This window comes from Carassius auratus, unplaced genomic scaffold, assembly GCF_003368295.1.
Source record: "Carassius auratus strain Wakin unplaced genomic scaffold, ASM336829v1 scaf_tig00021009, whole genome shotgun sequence".
Taxonomy (NCBI): Eukaryota; Metazoa; Chordata; class Actinopteri; order Cypriniformes; family Cyprinidae; genus Carassius; species Carassius auratus.
Window position 1 is genome coordinate 46,107 of NW_020525079.1, and position 23,549 is coordinate 69,655.

At 36.8% G+C, this 23,549-nt stretch overlaps 2 protein-coding genes and 1 long non-coding RNA gene across 4 annotated transcripts; 2 read left to right on the forward strand and 1 right to left on the reverse strand.

Moving 5' to 3' along the window:
* The first annotated feature begins 1,099 nt into the window (after positions 1 to 1,099).
* Positions 1,100 to 7,360, forward strand: LOC113076730 (gastrula zinc finger protein XlCGF8.2DB-like). 2 transcript variants are annotated; one of them, XM_026249420.1, is made up of 3 exons: positions 1,100 to 2,655; positions 2,740 to 2,981; positions 6,345 to 7,360. In XM_026249420.1, the coding sequence occupies exons 2-3, from the start codon at positions 2,813 to 2,815 to the stop codon at positions 7,109 to 7,111; spliced, it is 936 nt and encodes a 311-aa protein (XP_026105205.1). In that variant the 5' UTR covers positions 1,100 to 2,655; positions 2,740 to 2,812; the 3' UTR covers positions 7,112 to 7,360. The 2 variants fall into 2 exon arrangements, with proteins under 2 accessions (XP_026105205.1, XP_026105204.1); XM_026249419.1 differs by having other exon boundaries at positions 1,100 to 2,981.
* A 2,002-nt stretch (positions 7,361 to 9,362) lies between these two features.
* Positions 9,363 to 13,775, reverse strand: LOC113076732 (uncharacterized). Its single transcript, XR_003281233.1, has 3 exons — positions 13,277 to 13,775; positions 9,734 to 9,792; positions 9,363 to 9,468 (listed from the first exon to the last, which is right to left on the reverse strand). It is a non-coding gene; the product is annotated as an uncharacterized LOC113076732 (long non-coding RNA).
* An 853-nt stretch (positions 13,776 to 14,628) lies between these two features.
* LOC113076726 (gastrula zinc finger protein XlCGF57.1-like) lies at positions 14,629 to 22,629 on the forward strand. Its single transcript, XM_026249415.1, has 2 exons — positions 14,629 to 14,665; positions 20,300 to 22,629. Exon 2 carries the CDS (start codon positions 20,305 to 20,307, stop codon positions 21,721 to 21,723), a length of 1,419 nt encoding a protein of 472 aa, XP_026105200.1. The 5' UTR covers positions 14,629 to 14,665; positions 20,300 to 20,304; the 3' UTR covers positions 21,724 to 22,629.
* The last annotated feature ends 920 nt before the right edge of the window (positions 22,630 to 23,549 follow it).

Below are 23,549 nucleotides of genomic sequence, written 5' to 3' on the forward strand. Positions count from 1 at the left end.
AGTTATGTACAGTAATTCTACAGCTGCTTACTGCTAAATTACAGTAATAGATAGACTAATTTCACAGTTAAATACATTAATTCTACATCTGCTTACTGCTAAATTACAGTAATAGACTAATTTCACAGTTAAATACATTAATTCTACATCTGCTTGCTGCTAAATTACAATAATAGACACTAATTTCACAGTTAAATACATGAATTCTACAGCTGCTTACTGTTAAATTACAGTAATACATAGACACCAACTGTAATTTCACAGTTAAATACATTAATTCTACAGCAGCTTACCGCTAAATCACAGTAATGCGATGTCAGAATTACTGTGAAGTCACAGTATACAGCTGTCATTTCACAATAATTTACTGTAAAAATGTTACAGTAACTTACTGTGAAAGTCATGCAATTATTAACCTGCAATTTATTGTAAATTTACAGTCAAATAATTAACAGTGTATGCTCTAGGTCACCATGATTTTGCCAAGTAAGACATGTTCCTGGATCAACATCTTTTGATGATCCTGGATCAACATTATTGTCCAAAAATATAGACTTAACCCAATCCCTGCCCCTAAATCTAACCCTACCAATAATTTATTCCTAAAATCAGAGGGGAAATGATGGCTGAAGAGTGTAGAAGCACCTAACCCTGATTTTAAGCCTAAAACAGATATTTCCTGAAAAGTTGTCTCAAAATCGAAATTCTGAATGTTGTTCCAGGATCAACAAGGATGTTGATCCAGGAACATGTTGTACTTGGTGAAATCACGCTCACCATATGTTCTCCTTCAGAGAGCGTGTGAGTTACAAACAGAGTCAAGTTGTAAACATGTGATCAGCTGCACTGTAATGCATTCACATCATTTAATCTCCTAAATATATGCATTGAAATTTTTTTCTTAGCCTTTCAACTGTATATATATATATATATATATATATATATTTATTTATATATATATTTATTTATTTATATATATATATATTTATATTTATATATATATATATATATATATATATATATATTTATATATATATATATATATATACATCAAATTTAATTTGAAATACCTAATAGAAGAGGACACCTCACCCAGCCATAATTTGAGACTTCCTTTCCTTCATTAACATGATGCTAATAATGCATGATGCATCTGTTCACGCAAACTATTTGTAATCCAGCTTTACCAACAGAAGACGTGAGTATAAGGTTTTTTTTAATGAATCTTTGCAAATTGCCTTTCCTAATAATGTGCCAATTTGAAAGTTTTACAATGAATGTTGCTAAAGAAAACGTCCCTCATAGAGCAGCTCAGAAAAGAGGGGCGGGGTCAGCAGAGCTCATCTGCATTTAAAGGAAAATGCTACAAACTGCTTGCTCTGAAAAGAGCAGTTTTTTGACAAGGTAAAAAGGGTGTTGTTTTACACTACCATTGAGAAATTTTCACTCATCTGTCCCTGTAACATCCAGATAAGATTCACATCACCTCTGTGATTTATCTGCTAAGAAACTGCATTTATATGTTGAAGTAGTTGATGATGTGTTAACTGGCATTTTATCCAACACAAATGCTCTTCAATTTAATAACAGTACTAATTGGGCCAATAAAACAGATAACTTATGTTTAGTTACTTTATGTAGAATTGTTTATTTACATTACTTACATTTAACTAATGTAAACAGTACAGTACAGTACACACATCACTCACTCGCTCACTCAGACATCTATTTAATGTCTATTAGATGTGCTCATCTGCAATTCTTCCTCTCAGAAGTTATATGGACAATTAATAGGCTAATTGTCGGTAAGATGTACATGGTTTATGTAAATCCACTTTGGAGACGTCGAGTACTTGAACAGGACTGCAGCTCCTCTGTTAGCTATACATAAAAACGTTTTACTGCAAAATCACAAATATATTTTATTTTAGCATCTTTACACCTTCAACAGCTCTACAGTTTACTCTAAAGTAAAGAAGTTTTTCTTTTTTTGTCAGGTCAGATTTTCTGCACAGGTTTTATTTAAATATGGCAAATTTTTTAAGCATAATTATTTAATGTTTGAGTATGAGAACGCTGAGCATGTTTTTTAATTGTCTGTGTGGCTGCACCTCATCAGTGATCAGGCATCATATTTTATGAATAGGCTGTTGTTACTTTTTCTGATTCGGAGAGACCTTTTAAGACTGAAAATGAATCTGCTTATGTTTGTTATTTTATTTCTCTGTTTATGTGTTGTCTGTTGTAGTGTTGAAGTTAAGTAGAGTTGGTTGTGCCAGATTTAAATCTACAAACATGATGTTGTACATGAATTTCTGTTTTATGTAGGTGAGCTTTACATTCTTCAAGCTCATGAAAAAAAAAAATCTGTCTACTTGAGGCGTCCAGTTCTCCATAGTTAATACTGGTCAATTTCACAAACAGACTACTATTTCATAACAATGTTATATAACGTTGACTGAAAGAATGCACTTTGTACACTCGCTAAGTATTTCTCTCATTTATTTCCATCGATCCTCTTGTCGCTTTTCTCTCCAGTCCAGCGGGAGGCGCTAAGACACATGCGCTTGTTTGCCAAACACCATTAAACACCAGAAGAAGAAGATTAGTTCAACCGCACTCTCAGTTGTTTTGTCGTGATGCTGGCTTAATACTGTAAGAAAATTTACTTTCTGTAAGTAGAAAAATACAGTTTTTGAATCAGCTCAGCAAATACCTTTAATATTCTCATCCTCACAGTTATGACTAAGTTTTGAAGCGAGTAGGAATACCTGGAGGAGTATCATCTGAACTGAGATCTGCTGCTGTAAAGATGATGTTTGTTAAAGAGGAAAGTGAAGAGAACACGAGTGAACCAGAAACCTGGAGAATAAAACACGAGGAAACAGAAACCTGGAGAATAAAACACGAGGAACCAGAAACCTGGAGAATAAAACACGAGGAACCAGAAACCTGGAGAATAAATCACGTGGAACAAGGAGGTTGATCTTTATTCCTTATTCATCTTTGATGACTGTTTGTGGTACAACAAGGTAACATAGACTTGACAGGGTGTCTGCTGATCCTTAAAAAGTTTTAATTCCCTTAATGTAAAACTATCATTAAAATGTCTAAAAGAATCTACCTTTCAAATGTGTTAAAATGGAATGGAACTGATTGATAAAATTAATATTTTATTTTCGCTCATTGTTTTTTTATAATTGCAAAAATGTCTTGATCTCAGATCACGTGAGACACATCAGATTCACTTTTTTACATTCGTGGTATCTCAGACATTTTGTGGGCAAAAGTTTACCTGTTTTCTGCCAAAAAAGTAATTAATGTTAATTTATGACACTGTACTTTTGTAATAGTCGTCGATTCGATGCTTTGATTCGAGGAGCCTGATTCGACTACCAATCTAACAGCCGAATATTCGCGGGGTGTTATTGATTATGCCATTCTGACTATATGGGGGATAGTGATGCACGGGTCGTCTCATAACCCGTGGGTAACCCGCTGGTCGGGTTGGGGCGGGTAAAGAAATATTGCGATATCAGATTGTATATCAGATTTACATCCGATACCAAATACATATAGTGTCAGTATAACCGATACAATACTTTTTACTTAGACAAAAAAAAAAAAAACTTGTGTAGGGGAGTGCAGTAGGTCTATGTCATTATTTCTGAAGTGAATGAATGATCAATTATTTACCCAATATTTTTTATTAATGTACTGAAGTCCACAAAATTATTAGTTATTATGCACTGTAGAATGAATTATTTACAGCCTTTTAATATAAAATAAAAAAAAATAAAGAATAAAAAAAAGTAGGAGTAGCAAAGTGGGCCGGATGTGAAAGCAGCGTTTGCTCAGGATTGTAGAGGTAGAAGACACGAGCAAAGTATAATGAACGTAGATGAGAGATATTTAAATTAAAATATCGATTCAATTACAATTGTATCGATCCGATACCAATACCACTGTTGGCATCGATACTATCGATATTTAGATCGATCCGCCCACCCCTAGTTCAGAGATGTTCACAAGCTGCGCATGCGGAGCTAATAGTGCCGCACTCGTGCGCTGCTGTGGGAGGAACTTAATTGAAAAAGAAATTTGTCTTTTACTGTCTATGGTCAGTGGATTACATAAACGAGAACGATTCGTTCACCTAAAAGATTTGTTCACGAACGAACCATCATAGTGCAATTACCTTTAGCCTATATTGATAAGGTTACGATACGAAGGTCTAAGTAGCAACATAACTTTCATGATGTCCTCAATGCGCAGGGCGGGTCGGGGCGGGGCGGGTCAAGAAATTTTACTTTATTTGCGGGGCGGGCTTGGGCGGGCCAAATATTTTCATAAAAGCGGGACCCGCGGGCTGGAAAAAACACCGACCTACGCATGGTTGAGCTCAAGTGTCTGATTTCACACAGAACTACCGGTTTTGTCCCAATAAGTTAACATACAGCCTATTATGATGAATCTGTAAGAATCTGAAAAGAAAGAAGCTTCAAATTAATATTTTAAAGTGTGTGAATAAAACCAACCACCCCTATAGATTTATGTTTCACTTTCCATAATCCGTGACTGAGAGAAGAGCATCTTGGCGGCAGGGATTTAAAACTTTCCCAAGACTCAAACTGACACAGAGCAGGATTTTTTCGAACAGGTAGGGTACAAGTGATTTCAAAACATTTCATCAGGTTTATATATATTGTGGATATGTTATTTACCTGATAAAACATTTGGATTTGATTCGAGCGCTTCATTTGTAGTTCTGTTGCGTGTGAGCAGGTCAAACTACAATGCACAATATTAATAACTATGACTGGGACTGTTATATAGACACTATTATAATGAGAACATCATTATAATAAAACGCTGTGAATTTTTAGAGTTTAGCTGCCGTGTTTCTGCACATTGTTTTGTGAAGAACGCGTCCACAAAAGGAGTTCGCATTCAGAACCCCGCAGATATGTTCATGTGCATTCGGGCCCTTTTTTGCAAATAGCCTGTAAGTCCTAATATTAAAGTTATGTTGTATAAATAATAAAGCATATTCTATATGAAATTATGGGTTGAATCCCACTGATTAAAAACTTGCTATCAAATGCGTCACTCTACTGGTCATCTTCAGCGCGCAGCTCAAAACAGAAATGCAGAACATTAACTGCTAACATTTTAGGCATGTTATTATAAGAGCACTATTGTAAAAATGAATAAATAGTTAATTGTTATGGTTTCGCCGACGTTAAGTGTTAGCTATCTGTTCATCAAAACATAAAACATTATTTGCCCCGTTTATATCTGCAAGGTGTTCATTACACATTTTCCCTGTGTGTGAACATTAGTAATTATGTTAGTCGAATGTCTGACTTGACTCTTGTTAATGAATTTTATCCCGCCCTCAAACATATGATTTGACTATCAGTCGAATATCGGCAAGGTTTGAAAATTCCAATTCCACTATGAAAATCCTTAGTCTGGAACACACCATGTTGCAAAACAAATATGACATTTGATCTCTTCTGTCCAAATGCATACATTTTCATTGAAAATGGTGTCATGTAAATTACACATTAATGTTCTATTTGGGTTCAGCTTAAGGAGGTGTTTAGAAGACACAATTTTCATAGAAAAAAAAATGAGTTTTTTATTCATTTTGGCCGTTTATCTACGGTGCCGTAAATTGTGAACTCCTGAAAATGGGTATCAAAGTGCAAAAGTTTGCAAGCTACAGAAATACACATTTGTCAACAGTGAGGTCATGCACGTGTATATGATGTGTTCAGTTAATAGGTGCATGGGGTGCATCTATACCATAAATGCCATATATTCCAAGAGAGCATCTTGCTTTATTAATATTCATTATGAATTCCTTAAGAAATTTTAACAATATAGGGGGCAGATCCTTTTAGTGAAGCTGATGACACTGTCAAGTGATGCTGGAGTGGTCAAGAATATTCCAGTGCTGATCCTTTGATTTCTCCGTCTTCATTTATTTTCCTTGCATCCTTCCCTCACATCCTAAGGGGGGTGGAGATAAGACAAGAGGTAAGGCAAGGAAAGAAAAAAAAGAGGAGGATCCACAAACAAGAAATGAAACCCAGTTTTTCTTTACAGTGACATTGCCATCTACTGGTCTGTCGGCATAACATCATGTTTTAGTTTAGTTTTCATGGATCTGTGTTAGCAGGGGTTGTTTTGATAATGTTGTCATCTGTATGGAAAACTTAAAAAAGAAAATGCAAAGAAAAAATGTTTGCTTGCTGTTGTGTTGAAAGCACAAAGATTTCCTTTTATTTTCCAAATGTACCAATTGATTTTCATCACCTTTAATGTTTTCATTTTAGGCCTGATGAAAGTGAAAGAGGAAAGACAAGATCTGAATGAAGTGGAAGAGAAGCATCAGCATCAGAAAGCTCATGATGCCAACACTGGAGAGAAATCAGTGAGTTGCTCCAAAACTGTAAGCAGTTGCTCACAACGCAACATTCAAAGAAAAGAAGCCAAAAGTCCTTTTACCTGCTCTCAGTGTGGAGAGAGTTTCAAACAGAAAAGAACCCTTGACGAACACATGATGAATGTTCACAATGAAAAAAAGCCTTTTACTTGCTCTGAGTGTGGAAATACATTTATACGCAAAGGAAGCTTTAAGTATCACATGCTAAAACATACGGGTATAAAGTCTTTCACCTGCTCTCAATGTGGAAACATGTTCAGTCATCGTGGAAGCCTTTGGAATCACATGAAAATTCATGCTCAGATAAAGTCTTTCAGCTGCTCTCAGTGTGGAAAGAGTTTCACACAGAAAAGAATCCTTAAAGAGCATGTGTTAACTCACACTTTAGAAAAGCACATAACCTGTCCTCAGTGTGGAAAGTGTTTGTCACGTAGAAGAAGCCTTGAAAATCACATGTTAGTTCATGCTGGAATAAAGCCTTTCAGTTGCTTTCAGTGTGGAAAGAGTTTTACACGTAAAGCAAACCTGAATTACCACATGATAATGCATGCTGAAATAAAGCCTTTTAGCTGCTCTCAGTGTGGAAACACTTTCACACGCAAAGCAAGCCTTAACAATCACATGATAATTCATACTGGAATAAAACATTTCAGCTGATCTTAATGTGGAGACTTTGTATATCAAGGGCCTCAGAAGCTGAACCATCAATGACAAAACAGTTTCCTTCATGTCATCACTTCTTGATGCTGATGAGAGATAGTGGACAAACTATCTTGACCAAGATTTTAAATTAACAATTGAATACCCTTAATCATGGGCGTAGGTTTGGTCTCAGCTTTGGTGGGGACACCCCCCACCCCCGGGAATTCTTTTGTTGTAAGATACCAGTGATTTAATGGTGATTTCTTTTTTTTATTTCAGACTGTTGGCAATACACAATATCACAATACAGAAGTGAACCAACTTCATCTCATTATATTGTATCCTGACCCTGATATACCATCCTGTATACTGTCCCTAAAGAGCAAGTATAACTGTATAATCTCAAAAATGCACTCTCAAAAAATAAAAATAAAAACCTGAGACTGTGTAAAGCTGAACGACCAAACGTTTTATTAACATAAATTATGTACATTAGTATTTTTACTAACAAAAGATACTCTGTCACAAGGAAACAAATCTAAATAAAATCTAAATAAATAAATATAATAACCTTTTTCTATTATAAACACTATTTACCCTCCAGCACACTCAAGTTTATCTACATCTACAAAGTACAATAAGGGGCAAAAAAAAAAAAAAAAACAGATTATTAAAATGTTTTTACCCTGGCCTTTGTATGTGGCAGAGAGACAGCCCTGATAACTTACCGTCGGCGTCGTCAACATGCGCACGCACACACACACCACCCGCTCGCTGCTAGTGCAAGCACAAAAGTAGTCCCGGCCCGCGCGTGTAGCCTGTCAGATACCCCGCCGCCAATCAAATTACAGCGTTTCTTGTACTATCGTCGTCCTGGCCGTTAGAATCGATCCAAATAACAGTGCAAAGATCCAAATAGTAGTTCAAAGGAACTTGCTAAATATTGGTGGGGACAAATTTGTTATTTCAAAATATTGATAGGGACTAGTACCTAGTGTCCCCCCTTAAACCTACGCCAATGGTATTATGTAATCACTCAACGAGTGTTTCAACCACGGAAAGACACCAGCTAAAAAAAATGTAGAGCAGAAAACACACTCTGTGTCCATAAATTAGTAGAAAAATGTACAGTAGAGAGAATTTTGCCACAGTTGAATTTTTTACATTTAATCATAATTGGTCTTTTATTACAATTAGACCTGATAAAAATGCATTTATTTGATCCAAAAGACAGCAAAAGCAGTAATATTGTGAAATATTAACTGATTGCTATTTGAATATATTTTAAAATGTAATTTATTACTGTGATTTCAACGCTGATTTTTTAAGCATCATTACTCCAGTCACAGATCCTTCAGAAATCATTCTAATATTCTGAATTGCTGCACAATAAATAAATAAAATAAAAATAAATACTGTTATTATTATTATTATTATGTTTAAAACAGCTAGAATTGTTTCAGGTTTCTTTGATTAATAAAGTTCAGAAGAACAGCACTTATCTGAAATATAAAATGTCTTTATCATCATTTTGACAATTTAAATTAAAACGTTCTTGTTAAATAAAAGTATTAATTTATTCACCCCCCCCCCCCCCCCCCCAAAAAAAAAGAAACTGAAGTAATGATGCCAAAAATTCAAATATATTAAAATATATTCAAATAGAAAGCAGTTATTTTAAATAGTAAAAATAGGCCAATTTCACAATAATACTGCGTTTGTTGTATTTTGGATCAAATAAATTGCAGGCTTGGTGAGCAGAAGAGTTTTCTTTAAAAAAAAAAAAAAAAAAAAAAAACATAATCTACTGTTCAAACCTTTTGACTGATAGTGTACTTAATCGCAGGCTTGTTATTTATTCCTGAATAATTCTCACTCCAGACTGAACTCAAAATCTGGCAGCCCTGTTTGATGTAATTTATAGTTTTAGGCTCTCTGAACAACATTTATAAAATACACTATAGCCTACAAGTTAATTATAGATATTTTGCTCCAACCACTGGTTATTGTGATAATGTAGATAAATGTAGCTAATGTAGGGTACTGTGAAGTAATCAGAAATCGTAGGATTTATTAATGCTTTTTAAATGCCAGGTTGGAGTTATATACTGATTTTCTGTCATGGTCTATGGACCCCCTGAATTAGCCTTGGCCACCCCATGTATAAAACTCTAGCTTCGCCACTGCATAAATGGTCACATTTCAGGCCAGCATAAATGAAGCATAATTTTTTTTCCAAATGTGAACCTTTGAATATTTGTGTAACCGGCCTGTCTATGGCACGGTTTCGATCTGCGTTGTGTTATAAATGAAGACACGGATCACAGGAACTGCTGCTGATGGAGGGTTTATTGAAATGGAGCATGCAGGTGCTGGATGGAGCAGAGAGAGTACAACAATGAGAAAGGTTTTCGTTCTGTGATTTTTCCACCTCTCCTCAGCGTGCTCAGCGCGGTCTCAGTGAAAATCACAATGATAACATCAAAAATACAGTGCCAGATAAATCGTTACAGACATTTATCCAGATATGATATAATCTTCTGCAGCAAATTTTTAAATCAAACATGAATTAGAATTGATGAATTGAACAAAGTGATACAAAAATTAATTGAAGATCAAATGAACAATTATCTATACCTGGATGGAGCAGAGAGAGTACAACAATGAGAAAGGTTTTCGTTCTGTGATTTTTCCACCTGGACAGATACAACACCAGTTAATTGATTCACTAAAATCACTGTGTCCTACTGACGCACATACATACTCAAACCGCTGTACTCAATGATAAACCATTAGATGTCATCCATCCACACATAAAACAATTTTCAGTACGTTTGTAACACTCTTAACAATAATATTTTAGCATATTAAGTACTTACTAACAATTCTAGTAACTTTTACAACTTTATATTGGCGGAGCACCGCTAACTGCTTACCTCTCCTCAGCGTGCTCAGCGCGGTCTGAGGACGCAGCGCGGGCTGAACAGATATGACGTCACAACGTAAAATCAATATAAAACTCTTTTCCAAAAAATGACTCAAATAAAAGGACAAACCTAAATTATCACATTTTTCGTGAACGGCAAATACAAAATAAATACATGAAAATTGAAAGGAGGGATCATTAGTGAAATACATTAATATAGATTGTGAGTACACACCCTTATTAACATCCGTCACATTCACCCCTCCTGAATTTCACTAATATCCTGACCAAAATGACAAAAGCAATTGATCCAACAGAACCAGATTTTCAACGAATCTCATTCGCAGTTCAACATTGTAAGTTATCTACTTAAAAGATTAAGAAAAGTCCAAGATTGATCAAGTCTTAGACATTCTCAGAAAAGCATGCTGCCTTGTACAACACACAAAAATCTGGCCTATATTACACTTAATGAAATTCATACATCACACACCCCTTCACAGTACTGTGACTGAAAAATAACATATTAGATTTTTAAAATAAAGAAAGAACTGATCCTGATCTCTTGCCTAATGATGACCCCACCATCTGACTGTAAAATGGTCTCTGTGTCATGGATTCAATCAAACGGCTAACTTTTTTGACAACCCTTCCTGCACGAGTCCTAACACCCTGTGTGTCAGTGGGAATTTGTGCTTGTGTGTCAGGAATACTGTTAGCATGAGAGTCATCCACAGTCTGTATTTGTGAGTTAGTGTTATTATCATGAGATTCAGTTTCTATAGCAGAAACTTCATCAGAATAACCACCAACGGCCTCATTTTCTCTGGGATTTTGATAACAGACACTTCTTCGACTTTGGATTGAATTATCAGATTCCAAATCACCATCATCACACAAAGGTTCTTGATCTTTAACTTCATCTCGTTCATCAAGTACACATTCCTTTGTTCCATCATCAAGACTCTCTTCTTCTGATGAATCAGATAACTCAGACATACAAGACTCTGTCTCCATAGTCTCAGCATTTAACTGGATGTCCTTGCCATCTTGAGGTGGTTCAATTGGTAGAAAGCTGACATCCAAAATCAAATTTCGATGCACCACCTTGGATTTCCCAGCATCATCAATCAGTTTGTAGATGTTAGTTTGAAGGTTTCGATCCTTTACAATATAGACCGTTGGATCCCACTTGTCAGCAAGCTTTTTCTTTCCTCTTTCACTTTTGTTTGCAAGGAGCACTCTGTCTCCAATGTTCAAACATGTACCCTTGACTTTCCGATTATAAGCCTTAGCCTGCTTTTTCTGTTCTTTTTCAGTGTGTTTCTGGGCAATGTGCGCTGCTTCACGAAGGTAAGACATAAGTGTTTCTGCATAACTGTCATGGTCAACAATCACAGGGTCATGCAACACCTGCCCAAAAATGACATCAACAGGTAGCTTTGGAATGCGACCAAACATCAACTGAAATGGGGCGTAACCGGTGGTCTCGTGTACTGTGGCATTGTATGCAAATGTCAATGTCTGTATTTGCTCAGGCCACTTGTGTTTCTCCTTGAGAGGCAGAGAACGAAGCATACTGCCCAGGGTCCGATTGAACCGCTCTGTTCCACCGTTTCCCATCGGGTGGTACGCTGTAGTGTGTGACTTCTTAATACCTGCCAGCTTGAGCAGTTCTGCAATGAGGGTACTTTCAAAGTTGGTCCCTTGATCCGTATGAATGCGTGTCGGGAAACCATATATGCAGAAGACATGATCCCACACCTTCTTCGCAATTTGTTTTGCTTTCTGGTTCACACATGGAAAAGCATGAGCCAACTTTGTAAAGTGATCTGTCACGACTAATACATCTACAGAACGCTGCTTGCTGTCCTCAGCACTCCAAAAGTCCAAACACACTAACTCCATAGGGGCCGAAGTCCTGATGTTCTCAAGTGGGGCTCGAGCAGATGGCTCAGGTGTTTTGGCCAATATACATCTCTGACAACATTTGACATACTCCCTTATGTCACGCTCCATTCTAGGCCAGAAAAAGCGTTGTCGAGTTAGCTGAACAGTTCTTGACTGTCCCTGATGTCCAGCGAGATCGTGCACACCACTTAAGGCTTTAGCCCTGAGACTAAAAGGAAGTACAAGTTGGAACTTCTTATGATGGCTCAAAGGATCTTTTGAAACACGATAGACTATTCCATCTTGAACCTTCAGTCGATCCCAATGCTTAAGAAGGTCTAGAGCCTTGGTATCCATTCCAGCCACTTCTCGCCTTGACGGACGTTTATTCTGACTCAGGAAGGGTATAACCTTTGAGATTACTGGGTCTGACTCTTGGCCCTGTCGGATCTCATCGAGAGGGATTACTGCAATTGTGTCGTTTCCAGGGATTACTGCATTCTGAATGGACTGGATTGCCTGCATAGCCCGTAGCTCAGTTACAATCTCCCATTGATCGTGGAGGCTCAAAAGGGTCCTGACCGTTGTGTGATCACAAGACACTGAGTTTGACTGAGACAATACATGAAGGGTGTTCACTTGTAAACGGAAAATGTCCTGAACTCCATCTTTATCAACACTTTCAGCCTCAGAGAGTAGACTGCTGTATTGCTCTGTGATAAGCCTGCGACTTACTGTTTTTGTGAAAGGATCACGGCTCAAAGCATCAGCTACTGTGTTCTTACTTCCAGCAATATGCTTGAGATCAAAAGTATAAGCAGCAAGCTTAGACACCCAGCGCTGTTCACAAGCATCGAGTTTAGCCTTTGTTAGGATATAAGTGAGTGGATTATTGTCTGTCCATACAGTGAACGTGTGGCCCTTTAGCCAATGACTGAATTTTTCACACACACTCCACTTTAAGGCTAAAAACTCGAGCTTGTGTGCTGGATATCTCTTCTGAGAGTTACTCAATGACTTGCTTGCAAATGCAATCGGGCGTGCTTTTTCCTCACCTGCTGGTATCTGTGATAGCACAGCACCAAGCCCTTCCAGAGAAGCATCGATTGACAAGACTAATGGAAGGGAAAATCGGGATGTGCCAAGACCACACTCCGCAGCAACCCCGGTTCGAATCCGGGTCATGGCACCACTGTAACCGGCCTGTCTATGGCACGGTTTCGATCTGCGTTGTGTTATAAATGAAGACACGGATCACAGGAACTGCTGCTGATGGAGGGTTTATTGAAATGGAGCATGCAGGTGCTGGATGGAGCAGAGAGAGTACAACAATGAGAAAGGTTTTCGTTCTGTGATTTTTCCACCTCTCCTCAGCGTGCTCAGCGCGGTCTCAGTGAAAATCACAATGATAACATCAAAAATACAGTGCCAGATAAATCGTTACAGACATTTATTCAGATATGATATAATCTTCTGCAGCAAATTTTTAAATCAAACATGAATTAGAATTGATGAATTGAACAAAGTGATACAAAAATTAATTGAAGATCAAATGAACAATTATCTATACCTGGATGGAGCAGAGAGAGTACAACAATGAGAAAGGTTTTCGTTCTGTGATTTTTCCACCTGGACAGATACAACACCAGTTAATTGATTCACTAAAATCACTGTGTCCTACTGACGCACATACATACTCAAACCGCTGTACTCAATGATAAACCATTAGATGTCATCCATCCACACATAAAACAATTTTCAGTACGTTTGTAACACTCTTAACAATAATATTTTAGCATATTAAGTACTTACTAACAATTCTAGTAACTTTTACAACTTTATATTGGCGGAGCACCGCTAACTGCTTACCTCTCCTCAGCGTGCTCAGCGCGGTCTGAGGACGCAGCGCGGGCTGAACAGATATGACGTCACAACGTAAAATCAATATAAAACTCTTTTCCAAAAAATGACTCAAATAAAAGGACAAACCTAAATTATCACATTTTCGTGAACGGCAAATACAAAATAAATACATGAAAATTGAAAGGAGGGATCATTAGTGAAATACATTAATATAGATTGTGAGTACACACCCTTATTAACATCCGTCACATTTGCTAGTTAAAAACAAGTGTTTTGTAAACGTTGTAATTATATTTAAATTGAAAACAGATAAATTATATGTCATAAAGGTGCTACTTTTGCCGTATTATTTCTCCCCTATTGGCGCTTCACTCTCCAGTCCAGCGGGAGGCGCTAAGAGGCATACGTTTGTTTGCAAACCACCATTAAACCTCAGAGGAAGAAGATTAGTTCAACCGCGCTCTCTGTTGTTTTGTCGTGATGCTCGCTTAATACTAACTGTAAGAAATTTAACGGTAACGTTAGTGTTCAAAAAGATTTTGAATCCATTCAAAAACATTTTTTATTATTGTCCTCTCAGTAGGCAGATATATCTGGAAGAGTAACAACTGAACTGAGATCTGCTGCTGTGGAGATGGAGTTTGTTAAAGAAGAGATTGAAGAGAACACGAGAGAACCAGAAACCTGGACAATAAAACACGACGAACCAGAAAACTGGAGAATAAAACGCGAGGAACCAGAAACCTGGAGAATAAAACACGAGGAACCAGAAACCTGGAGAATAAAACACGAGGAACCAGAAACCTGGAGAATAAAACACGAGGAGCCAGAAACATGGAAAATAAACCACGAGGAACCAGAAACCTGCAGAATAAAATACGAGGACCAAGGTGGTTGTTCTTCTTTATTATCCACTGAAGCTTAAAACGTTTCAAATGTCTTAAAATTCAGCTGAACAGAGAAGGTTTACATTTTATTTTCGCTCGTGTGTGCGGGTTTTCTTTCATTTTGTTAATTAAGGGAAATCAGTTGCGTGAAGACCTAACATTATTTAACTTTAATGTGCTGCAGGTGCCTGATGTGATGTGTCCGAATGTTTACACTATCCATCCTAATTATGTGATCTTAGTACATTTCAATACTATTTAGGGCAGATGGGGTTGATAGTATGCACAATGGGACGCAGGGCTGGTGTTCTGATCTCTAATAAATTTTAGTTGTAATTTAACATAACCGCGGTGAACGGTTAATTATCGATTAAGGGGTGTCGATTATCCTGCTGGTTTCAGAACCACAAAATACCACACTGTAGTGTGCCATTAATATTCACTTAAAGGTTCACAAAGCGATTTTTGAAAAACACTGTTGACCACAGTATCTGACCGAGACCTAAAACACACTTGTAGCCAATCAGCAGTAAGAGTGGGTGTGTCTTGAAGAGAGCGCACCATTTGAGTTCACATGAAAGATATTAGCAGATAGAAATGGATAAAAAACTTATCCATGTTGGCTTTTGTTTGAATATTTATTAAATATGTCAAATGCTTATATAAAAATGTCTACATTAACCTTTTACAAAAGGTTTTGAAGCTTTACCTGATTGATTTTAACTGATACCTTTACATTATTTTTCCACCACATAGGCGTACTGTTGGAACATGTCCCCACCACTTTTGGTCAGGGTCGATATTGTCCCTACCACTTTTTGAAAAATATCTTGCGGAATGTAGCCTATGTATTAAATGGAATACAAGATCAACAAATCATTCTTCATAATCTAATTGGGGTGATGAATTAATAAATTAATACATTTGACTCCCTATTCATGCATAACTTGCATATTCAAACAACAACGTGTTGTGCAGTAGAGGGTGACATTTTTGGCCAGAATTTGTCAGTTACATTAAGACACACACACATACACACACACACAAAAACAGTAGGCTACTGATGTAACTGACATATTCCGGCATGCCCACTTTAGTAAAATACACTTTTAAAAAATATATTTTTTTAATTTTTATTTTAATGAACTCAAAGCCACACATTACATTTCATTTAAATCATATATGCAAACCCACACGTTTTCTTTTTTTCTTTCTTTTATTTGAAAGTAGACATTTCACTCGCTAGATTTATTTTTCATACATTGGGTTTCTCGCTCAAGTTCACATGACCTAGACCTAAACTGAATCTTGTTTGCTTTTATTAATTTTCAGAAGCACAACGGTTCGTTGTTATTCGGAGAGCACACAAATAAACGTATACGGATTCGAAATATTGATTAGTTGATTGATTAATCAACTGATTGATTATTAATAATCACTCCGCTCCGCTCTCACTGATAGAAACACCGCTCCGCCTTCATTCCGTGGATAAGGTGTTTCAGTATGTTTTTATTTCAATGTTATGTTCATAACGTAGCCTATATTAAAATAAAAAAGTTTCTATGTGGCTTAAGCTGTGCAAACTTTTTTTTCCTACCACATGTCAAACTAATAACATGGTCAGCATTAAAAGGTATAGCCTAATTGCCTAATTGCTGTTTTCTGCTGTGCAAATTTTGTTTGTGATGAAAAAAAAAACGTACATTTTTATGAGTTATTTTATCTATAGATCGATGCATTTCTTACAGATTTCTGCTCATTCAAAATCAGATACAGATGAAGTAGCACTGTAAGATTACTTTTTTTTAGTGCATTGTTGCGATAGCGACTGCGTATGAATGTGCTGAATCTCTTTAAATCACGGTTTAACCCGAAAATACTCTGTAAAAAGAACAGACAAACTCCTTGGGAACTAGCCTTTAACTCCCCGCTCGGTTATTGCTGTCATTATAACCTTCTGTTAGGAGAGAGCCAACTGTATTCGCTATGGAGAGAGTGAGAACCACGCTCAGCTTTTAAAAGATCTGCTCGCTCAGAATCACACCGATCCATTCACATACTCTGTTCACATGTAAACGGAGCTCAGAAAAAGCACAGGTCAGAGCAGCGCGCGAATGAAACATTTAAAAGCACATGTGAATGAGAGAGTAACTCAGTCTAGCGCTGAGTTAACACTGCTGTGAATGCATGTGGTGTGATGTTTAGTACTATATGTCGGAGGGCGCCAGAACTGCAGCTGGTAGAATGTGCGCTGCAGCACAATACTACGGTATTTCTTCAAAAGCAGATCGTGGAGACCTTTTTATTGTCCACGATCAAAAATCGTCATATTGCACGCCCACAGTTTATGGTTTATTAATATGAAAGGCAAGCTATATTTGTGTATAATAGGGATGGATTAAACCGTTTATTCCCAGTTCCCGCCCACTCCCGCTGACATTTTTCCCGTCCCGTCTTAATCCCATGATTAATAGTGATTTTGTTCCAAATCCCGCGGGAATACCGAAAAAATGTCAGCCTCTAACTTGCAGCCGTCACACTTATCGTAATGCCATTATAGAATTTTATTTTAAAAATGGAGAGCTTGTGCTAAGTAGGCCTGCCCTCTACTAAAGATTTTAGTTAACTATTCGCACATTATATTAAATTGATTAATATAATAAAATCAACCATACTGTAATATAGGCTAGGCATTCCACGCTCAAGCTCGTATATAAAGCAATTGCCTCAAAGCACCGGCAAAGTGATTCTGAATGTGTCGGGGGAAAAGAAGACATTTTAATTATTTATTAATAAACTAGTGCTTTCTGGGTCAGTGTCGGGTGCAGAGAAGGGGTTGCCGAATGCCACTGACTCGCCATCTCCACAAGGACGTGCCATTAATAGATATGCACCTTTCATACAAACTAAAATCGAGTGGGCGAGTTTTCATTATTTAATTTGTTATTCATATATACAAATTTTAATAACCTGTTTTGATTATAGGTCTCCAGACTGCGACCAAATAAATTTTGCGCTTCGAGTGCATTCTGGTTTATATGGGGAAAGCGGGCACAAAGTAACACTTTTTGACGTTTTCAGTTTGTGTGCATCCACTTGGGGTTCAGATTTTATTTATTATTATTTTATCCACTGTTATTTTACACTTCGTCCCCTTGGAATTACAAGGTTATTCACATATTCTTATTCTGTGACAATTTATTTACATTATGTGATGTTTTATTTTAAGTTGTGTACATTTTGGGATTTTTTATTGAAAAAACTAAAATGTTCTATCTACAGACGTCTATGGAACACAAAAACTTAAAAGCTTCATATCTGAAAACTACTCAGAACGCAGATAGAACCTTATACTTCCAAGGGGACGACTTGTCAATGATAAATTAGGGCTATGCAAAAAATCGAATGGATTTAACTCCGGTAAAAGATTGCTTCCCGGGGTTAAAATATAATTTGGTTTTGGCAGGGTTGCCTTGGTAAAATTCGCATTTAATGCGCTAAATATTTACATTACATTTACATTTAATCATTTAGCAGACGCTTTTATCCAAAGCGACTTACAAATGAGAACAATAGAAGCAGTCAGGTCAACAAGAGAACAACAACAGAATACAAGTGCCATGACAAGTCTCAGTTAGTCTAGTATAGAACGCATAGCCAGGTATATATACATTTTTTTTTTTATGTAAAAGACAAGAAAAGGAAAAGTACTGGTGTTAGTAGGTTAAGTGCAGGCGAAAAAGATGAGTCTTTAGATGTTTCTTGAAAATGAGTAAAGACTCAGCTCTACGAATTGAGATTGGGAGGTCATTCCACCAGCTGAGCACAGTCCAGGAAAAGGTCCGTGAAAGTGATTTTGAATTTCTTTGGGATGGTACCACAAGGCGTTGTTCACTTGCAGAGCGCAAACTTCTGGAGGGCACATAGGATTTAACCAGTGAGTTTAGGTAAGTTGGTGCCGTGCCAGTGGTCGTCTTGTAAATATCACGTTATTGGTATTGGTATTGGGGTTGCTTCAAACCGCAGACTTGGCAACACTGGTTCAGGTGGAGCAACAGTTACTACACAGAGCCTAACACAAAATCGCTTTCAAAATCGACAAAGAATAGCCTGCAGTTTTAAAATCGATTTTGTGTAGATTATCTGTGAATTACGGCTCTGTGTAGTAAATGCCAACCAGTGGTGCCAAGTCTGCTGGTTGGTTAGCCACTAAAATTTGAATATTAGATCAAGGGAACCCCACCAAAAAAACTTGTTTTATCACCCGAAAAACGATTGGAATAGTTTTGAGAAGCAATTTGGCTGGTTTTGTTTAGAAAACCTCGCAATCCTGATCTGAACACACATGCTGGAGATATACTAATCACAGGAGCGCCTTTACTGAGGAGATGAGCATGAAAATTGCATTCGATTATTTTTGCACAGCCCTAGAATATGTCGCTTTGTTTCGTAATTGCAGTATATACGTTTTCTTTATTTACCCTCAAAAAATGGAAGTGAAATTTGACATCATGCCGCGTAGGTGGGGTACATTGTAACATTCGAGGGGCACGTTGACCATATGAAAAAATGCTTTACATGTATTCTAATTCTAAACATTAAACATTGACTGGCAGTCTTTATCAACGTGTTTATTCGTTGTTTCATTAAAAAATTCATTAAAGTAAATTACATCGATAATGTCATACAATAGCACATTGTAACACAGTGTTATCTTGGTACCTCAACTGCGCAAGTGGAATTTAAAACTGTTAGTTATCAAAGCATTAAAAAGCGATCTGAACTTATAAATAACAGATTGGCGATTAAAATGATAGCAGATTTGTCTCATAAATGAATAAAGGAAACTGGGATGAAAATTTTACTTAATAATTCAATATTGTAATTTTACTATGTTAAAATAAATGTTCATTGATATCTTCAAAAGATTATTGAATTTTGCCATACATTTGTTTCTGTATAATGTTGATAATTGAACTGGTAAATATTCAAACCACTTGTGTTACAACTAATTGCGTTACTTTGTGCCCCGGCATGAATATTTCCCTATTTGCTGAGCAGGAGCGCCTAGGTGCACAGCAAAAATGACACAAATATTTCAAAGCAAAGTTACACCACTTGGCTAAAATGCACATGAAGATTTGTTTAATAACTTACTGTTCTGACGGTTTTCACCTTTGATATTATAATGTTGATTAAGAAATAAATTATTGTGTAGTATGCAGAAGATTTTTTTTGGGTGCTGTTGCCATGGTGATCATAATTTCAGAGTAAACTCAGTCAACATACATAATTTAGTTGTCCTGAAGCCAAAAACTCTTGTGTTTCCTATCTCAGGGTAAGTCAAATCAGAGTTCAAGTTTTAATTCAGAGTTTGTTGAACCTCCTTTCTGGAATACACCCCTGTTGGGGTATGATCGTGTTTCTTTTGGAACTTTCAAATATCAAAATAATTTGGCGAAAATCACTTAGTGCACCTTTAAATCTAATGCTTTAACAGTCGGTGACATCCTCAGAAAACCTATAATAGCAATGTATTGCCATAACTTGCCTATGATGACTTGACAACTGAGCGTGGGTATTTCACGCACATTGGATGCATCAATGATTTTCATCATTAAATTTTTTTCATTTCAGGTCTGATGAAAGTGAAAGAGGAAAGACAAGATCTGAATGAAGTGGAGGAGAAGCATCAGGATCAGAAAGATCATGATTTCAACACTGGAGAAAAATCTGTGAGTTTCTCTAAAACTGAAAATGGCAACATTCAGATAACCGAGGTCAAAAAGCCTTTCGGCTGCTGTCAGTGTGGAAAGACGTTCAAACTGAAAAGTAGTCTTATGAACCACATGTTAGTTCATGCTGGAATAAAACCTTTTACCTGTTCTGAGTGTGGAAAAAGTTTCACGCAGAGAAAACGACTCACTGTGCATGTGCGTATTCACTCTTCTGAAAAGCCTTTCAGCTGCTCTCAGTGTGGAAAGACGTTCAAACTGAAAAGTAGTCTTATGAACCACATGTTAGTTCATGCTGGAATAAAACCTTTCACCTGTTCTGAGTGTGGAAAAAGTTTCACGCAGAGAAAACGACTCACTGTGCATGTGCGTATTCACTCTTCTGAAAAGCCTTTCAGCTGCTCTCAGTGTGGAAAGACGTTCAAACTGAAAAGTAGTCTTATGTACCACATGTTAGCTCATGCTGGAATAAAACCATTCACCTGCTCTGAGTGTGGAAGGAGTTTCACACAGAAAAAACAACTCAATGAGCATGTGCGTATTCACTCTTCTGAAAAACCTTTCACCTGTTCTGAGTGTGGAAGGAGTTTCACTCTGAAAAAACAACTCGATTTGCATGAGCGTGTTCACTCTTCTGAAAAGCCTTTTAGCTGCTCTCAGTGTGGAAACACTTTCAAACTGAAGAAAAGCCTTAAGTACCACATGTTAGTTCATGCTGGAATAAAACCATTCACCTGCTCTGAGTGTGGAAAAAGTTTCACGCAGAGAACACGACTCAACGAGCATGTGCGTATTCACTCTTCTGAAAAGCCTTTCAGCTGCGCTCAGTGTGGAAAGAGTTTCACTCTGAAAACTCAACTCAATAAGCATGTGCCTATTCACTCTTCTGAAAAGCCTTTCAGCTGCGCTCAGTGTGGAATGAGTTTCACACGTAAAGCAAGCCTTAATGATCACATGATAATGCATACTGGGAAAAATCCTTTCAACTGCTCTCAGTGTGGAAAGACTTTCAAACAGAAGAGAAACCTTGTGCACCACAAGTTAATTCATGCTGGAAAAAAGCCTTTCTGCTGCTCTCAGTGTGGAAAGAGTTTTACACACAAAAGAAATCTCAATGAGCATGTGTTTATTCACTCTTCAGAAAAGCCTTTCACCTGCTCTCAGTGTGAAAAGAGTTTCACACGTAAAGCAAACCTGAAGAATCACATGTTCATTCACAGTGGAATAAAGCCTTTTGTCTGCTCACAGTGTGGAAAGAGTTTCATTCAGAAAGTTCAACTCAAGATTCATTTGATAACTCACTCTTCGGAAAAGTCTTTCACCTGATCTCAGAGTGGAAACCATTTCAGTCGTAAAGAATGCCTTAAGATTCACATTGATCCATAAAAGCCTTTTACTTGCTCTCAGTGTGGAATCAGTTTTTCCTATAAGCAAGGATTTAATTTTCACATGAGAATTCACAGTGAAGCAGAGTTGTCCGTGTGAGAAGATTTGGAAAGCTGGTGTCAGAACTCATCTTCATCGCAATCACTGTGCCATGAGGAAATTGAACTGATCTGGAAGGAGATTTCTAAGGATTGTCTCTAATGCTGGGCGGTAATACTGTTTCACACCGAATACTGGTGTTTATTTTTCGTATGATATCAACTTTTAAAATACCGGAATACCTTTGTCGTCTAAACAACGTTCGGAACGCGACACTATTTGAGAGCCGTCACTTCACACAAGCATGACTTCAGAACTATATTTAGCAACTTTCAGACCCAACTTTTTCAACTTTCAGATTAATTTGATTCTGGCTTAATTTTTTGACCTCAGTTGCAAGGTGGAGGATTTTCAATCTATTCTGTCATTATTCATTTTTGTTTTGCCAATTTTATCCTTCATAACTGTGTTTTTTATGAGATGTCCGCTTTTAGGCATTAAAGGCATTCATTTGTTTTGGGGGCATTTGCAATCAAATACTGAAAACATTTTATGCATTTTGGTACTTATTAAGAGTTAATTTTTCGTTTTTTCCCAGTCACTTTGGCTTAATTCTTTAATTGTGATTTTTATAATTAAGCTCTCTTTGAACAATATTTTTGGTCAGACAAATTTGAATTTCATATTAGTTTAAGCAAATTGCATTGCTATGTATGACTTCTATGAAAGAAATGTGTGTAATATCAATTTTCTTTTTACATGTAATGCATTTCTACACAAATAAATGTACTGTACATATTCAAATGTGAACATATACTTCAAACATCTCTATGTCTCATTGTTCATTCTTGAAGTAAAATTGTGTCCATTTTGTAGATTAAGTAAACTGTTTTAGACCACTGCTTGTGTTGAATGTGACATGTCTGGAGTGTGTGTGATGCCTTTGAGTTCTCCAAGACTTAGCGCTGCTCTTTTATTTTGATTAGATAATCATAATATTTTGTAACTGATACGGAACTTAATAGGTAGCCATTGTAAAATTAGGGTAATGATAATATTTTCATGACATAAGTACTCAAACTGCTGCACTTTGGACTACCTGTAGCTTGTTTATTGAAGAAGCAGGACAACCGCCTAGCAGTGCATTACAATAGTCCAGTCTATAGAGATCATGAATACATGTACTAGCTATTCTGCATCAGAAACAGGTAACATGTTTCGTAGCCTGGCAATGTTTCTAAGATGGAAGAATGCAGTTTTTGTAACAAGGGAAATATGATTTTCAAAAGACAAGTTGCTGTCTAATATAACGCCCAGATTTCTGACTGTAGAAGAAGTAACAGTACATCCATCTAGTTGCAGATTGTAATCTACAAGATTTTGTGTAGTGTTATTTGGTCCAATAATTAATATCTCTGTCTTATCTGAATTGAATAGGAGAAAATTATTGGTCATCCAATCTTTACATGTTTAACACACTCTGTTATCTTAGATAATTTAGAAGTTTCATTTGGTCCCGTTGAGATATATAGCTGAGTATCATCAGCATAACAGTGGAAACTAATCCCGTATTTTCTAATAATATTACCAATGGGCAACATGTATATTGAAAATGGCAGAGTGCCTAAGACAAATCCTTGTGGCACTACATACTTGCATTAATTGAGATGATTCCCTGTTTAAATAGGCAAAAGATTGGATGGGTAAGATTTAAACCATTTTAGGGT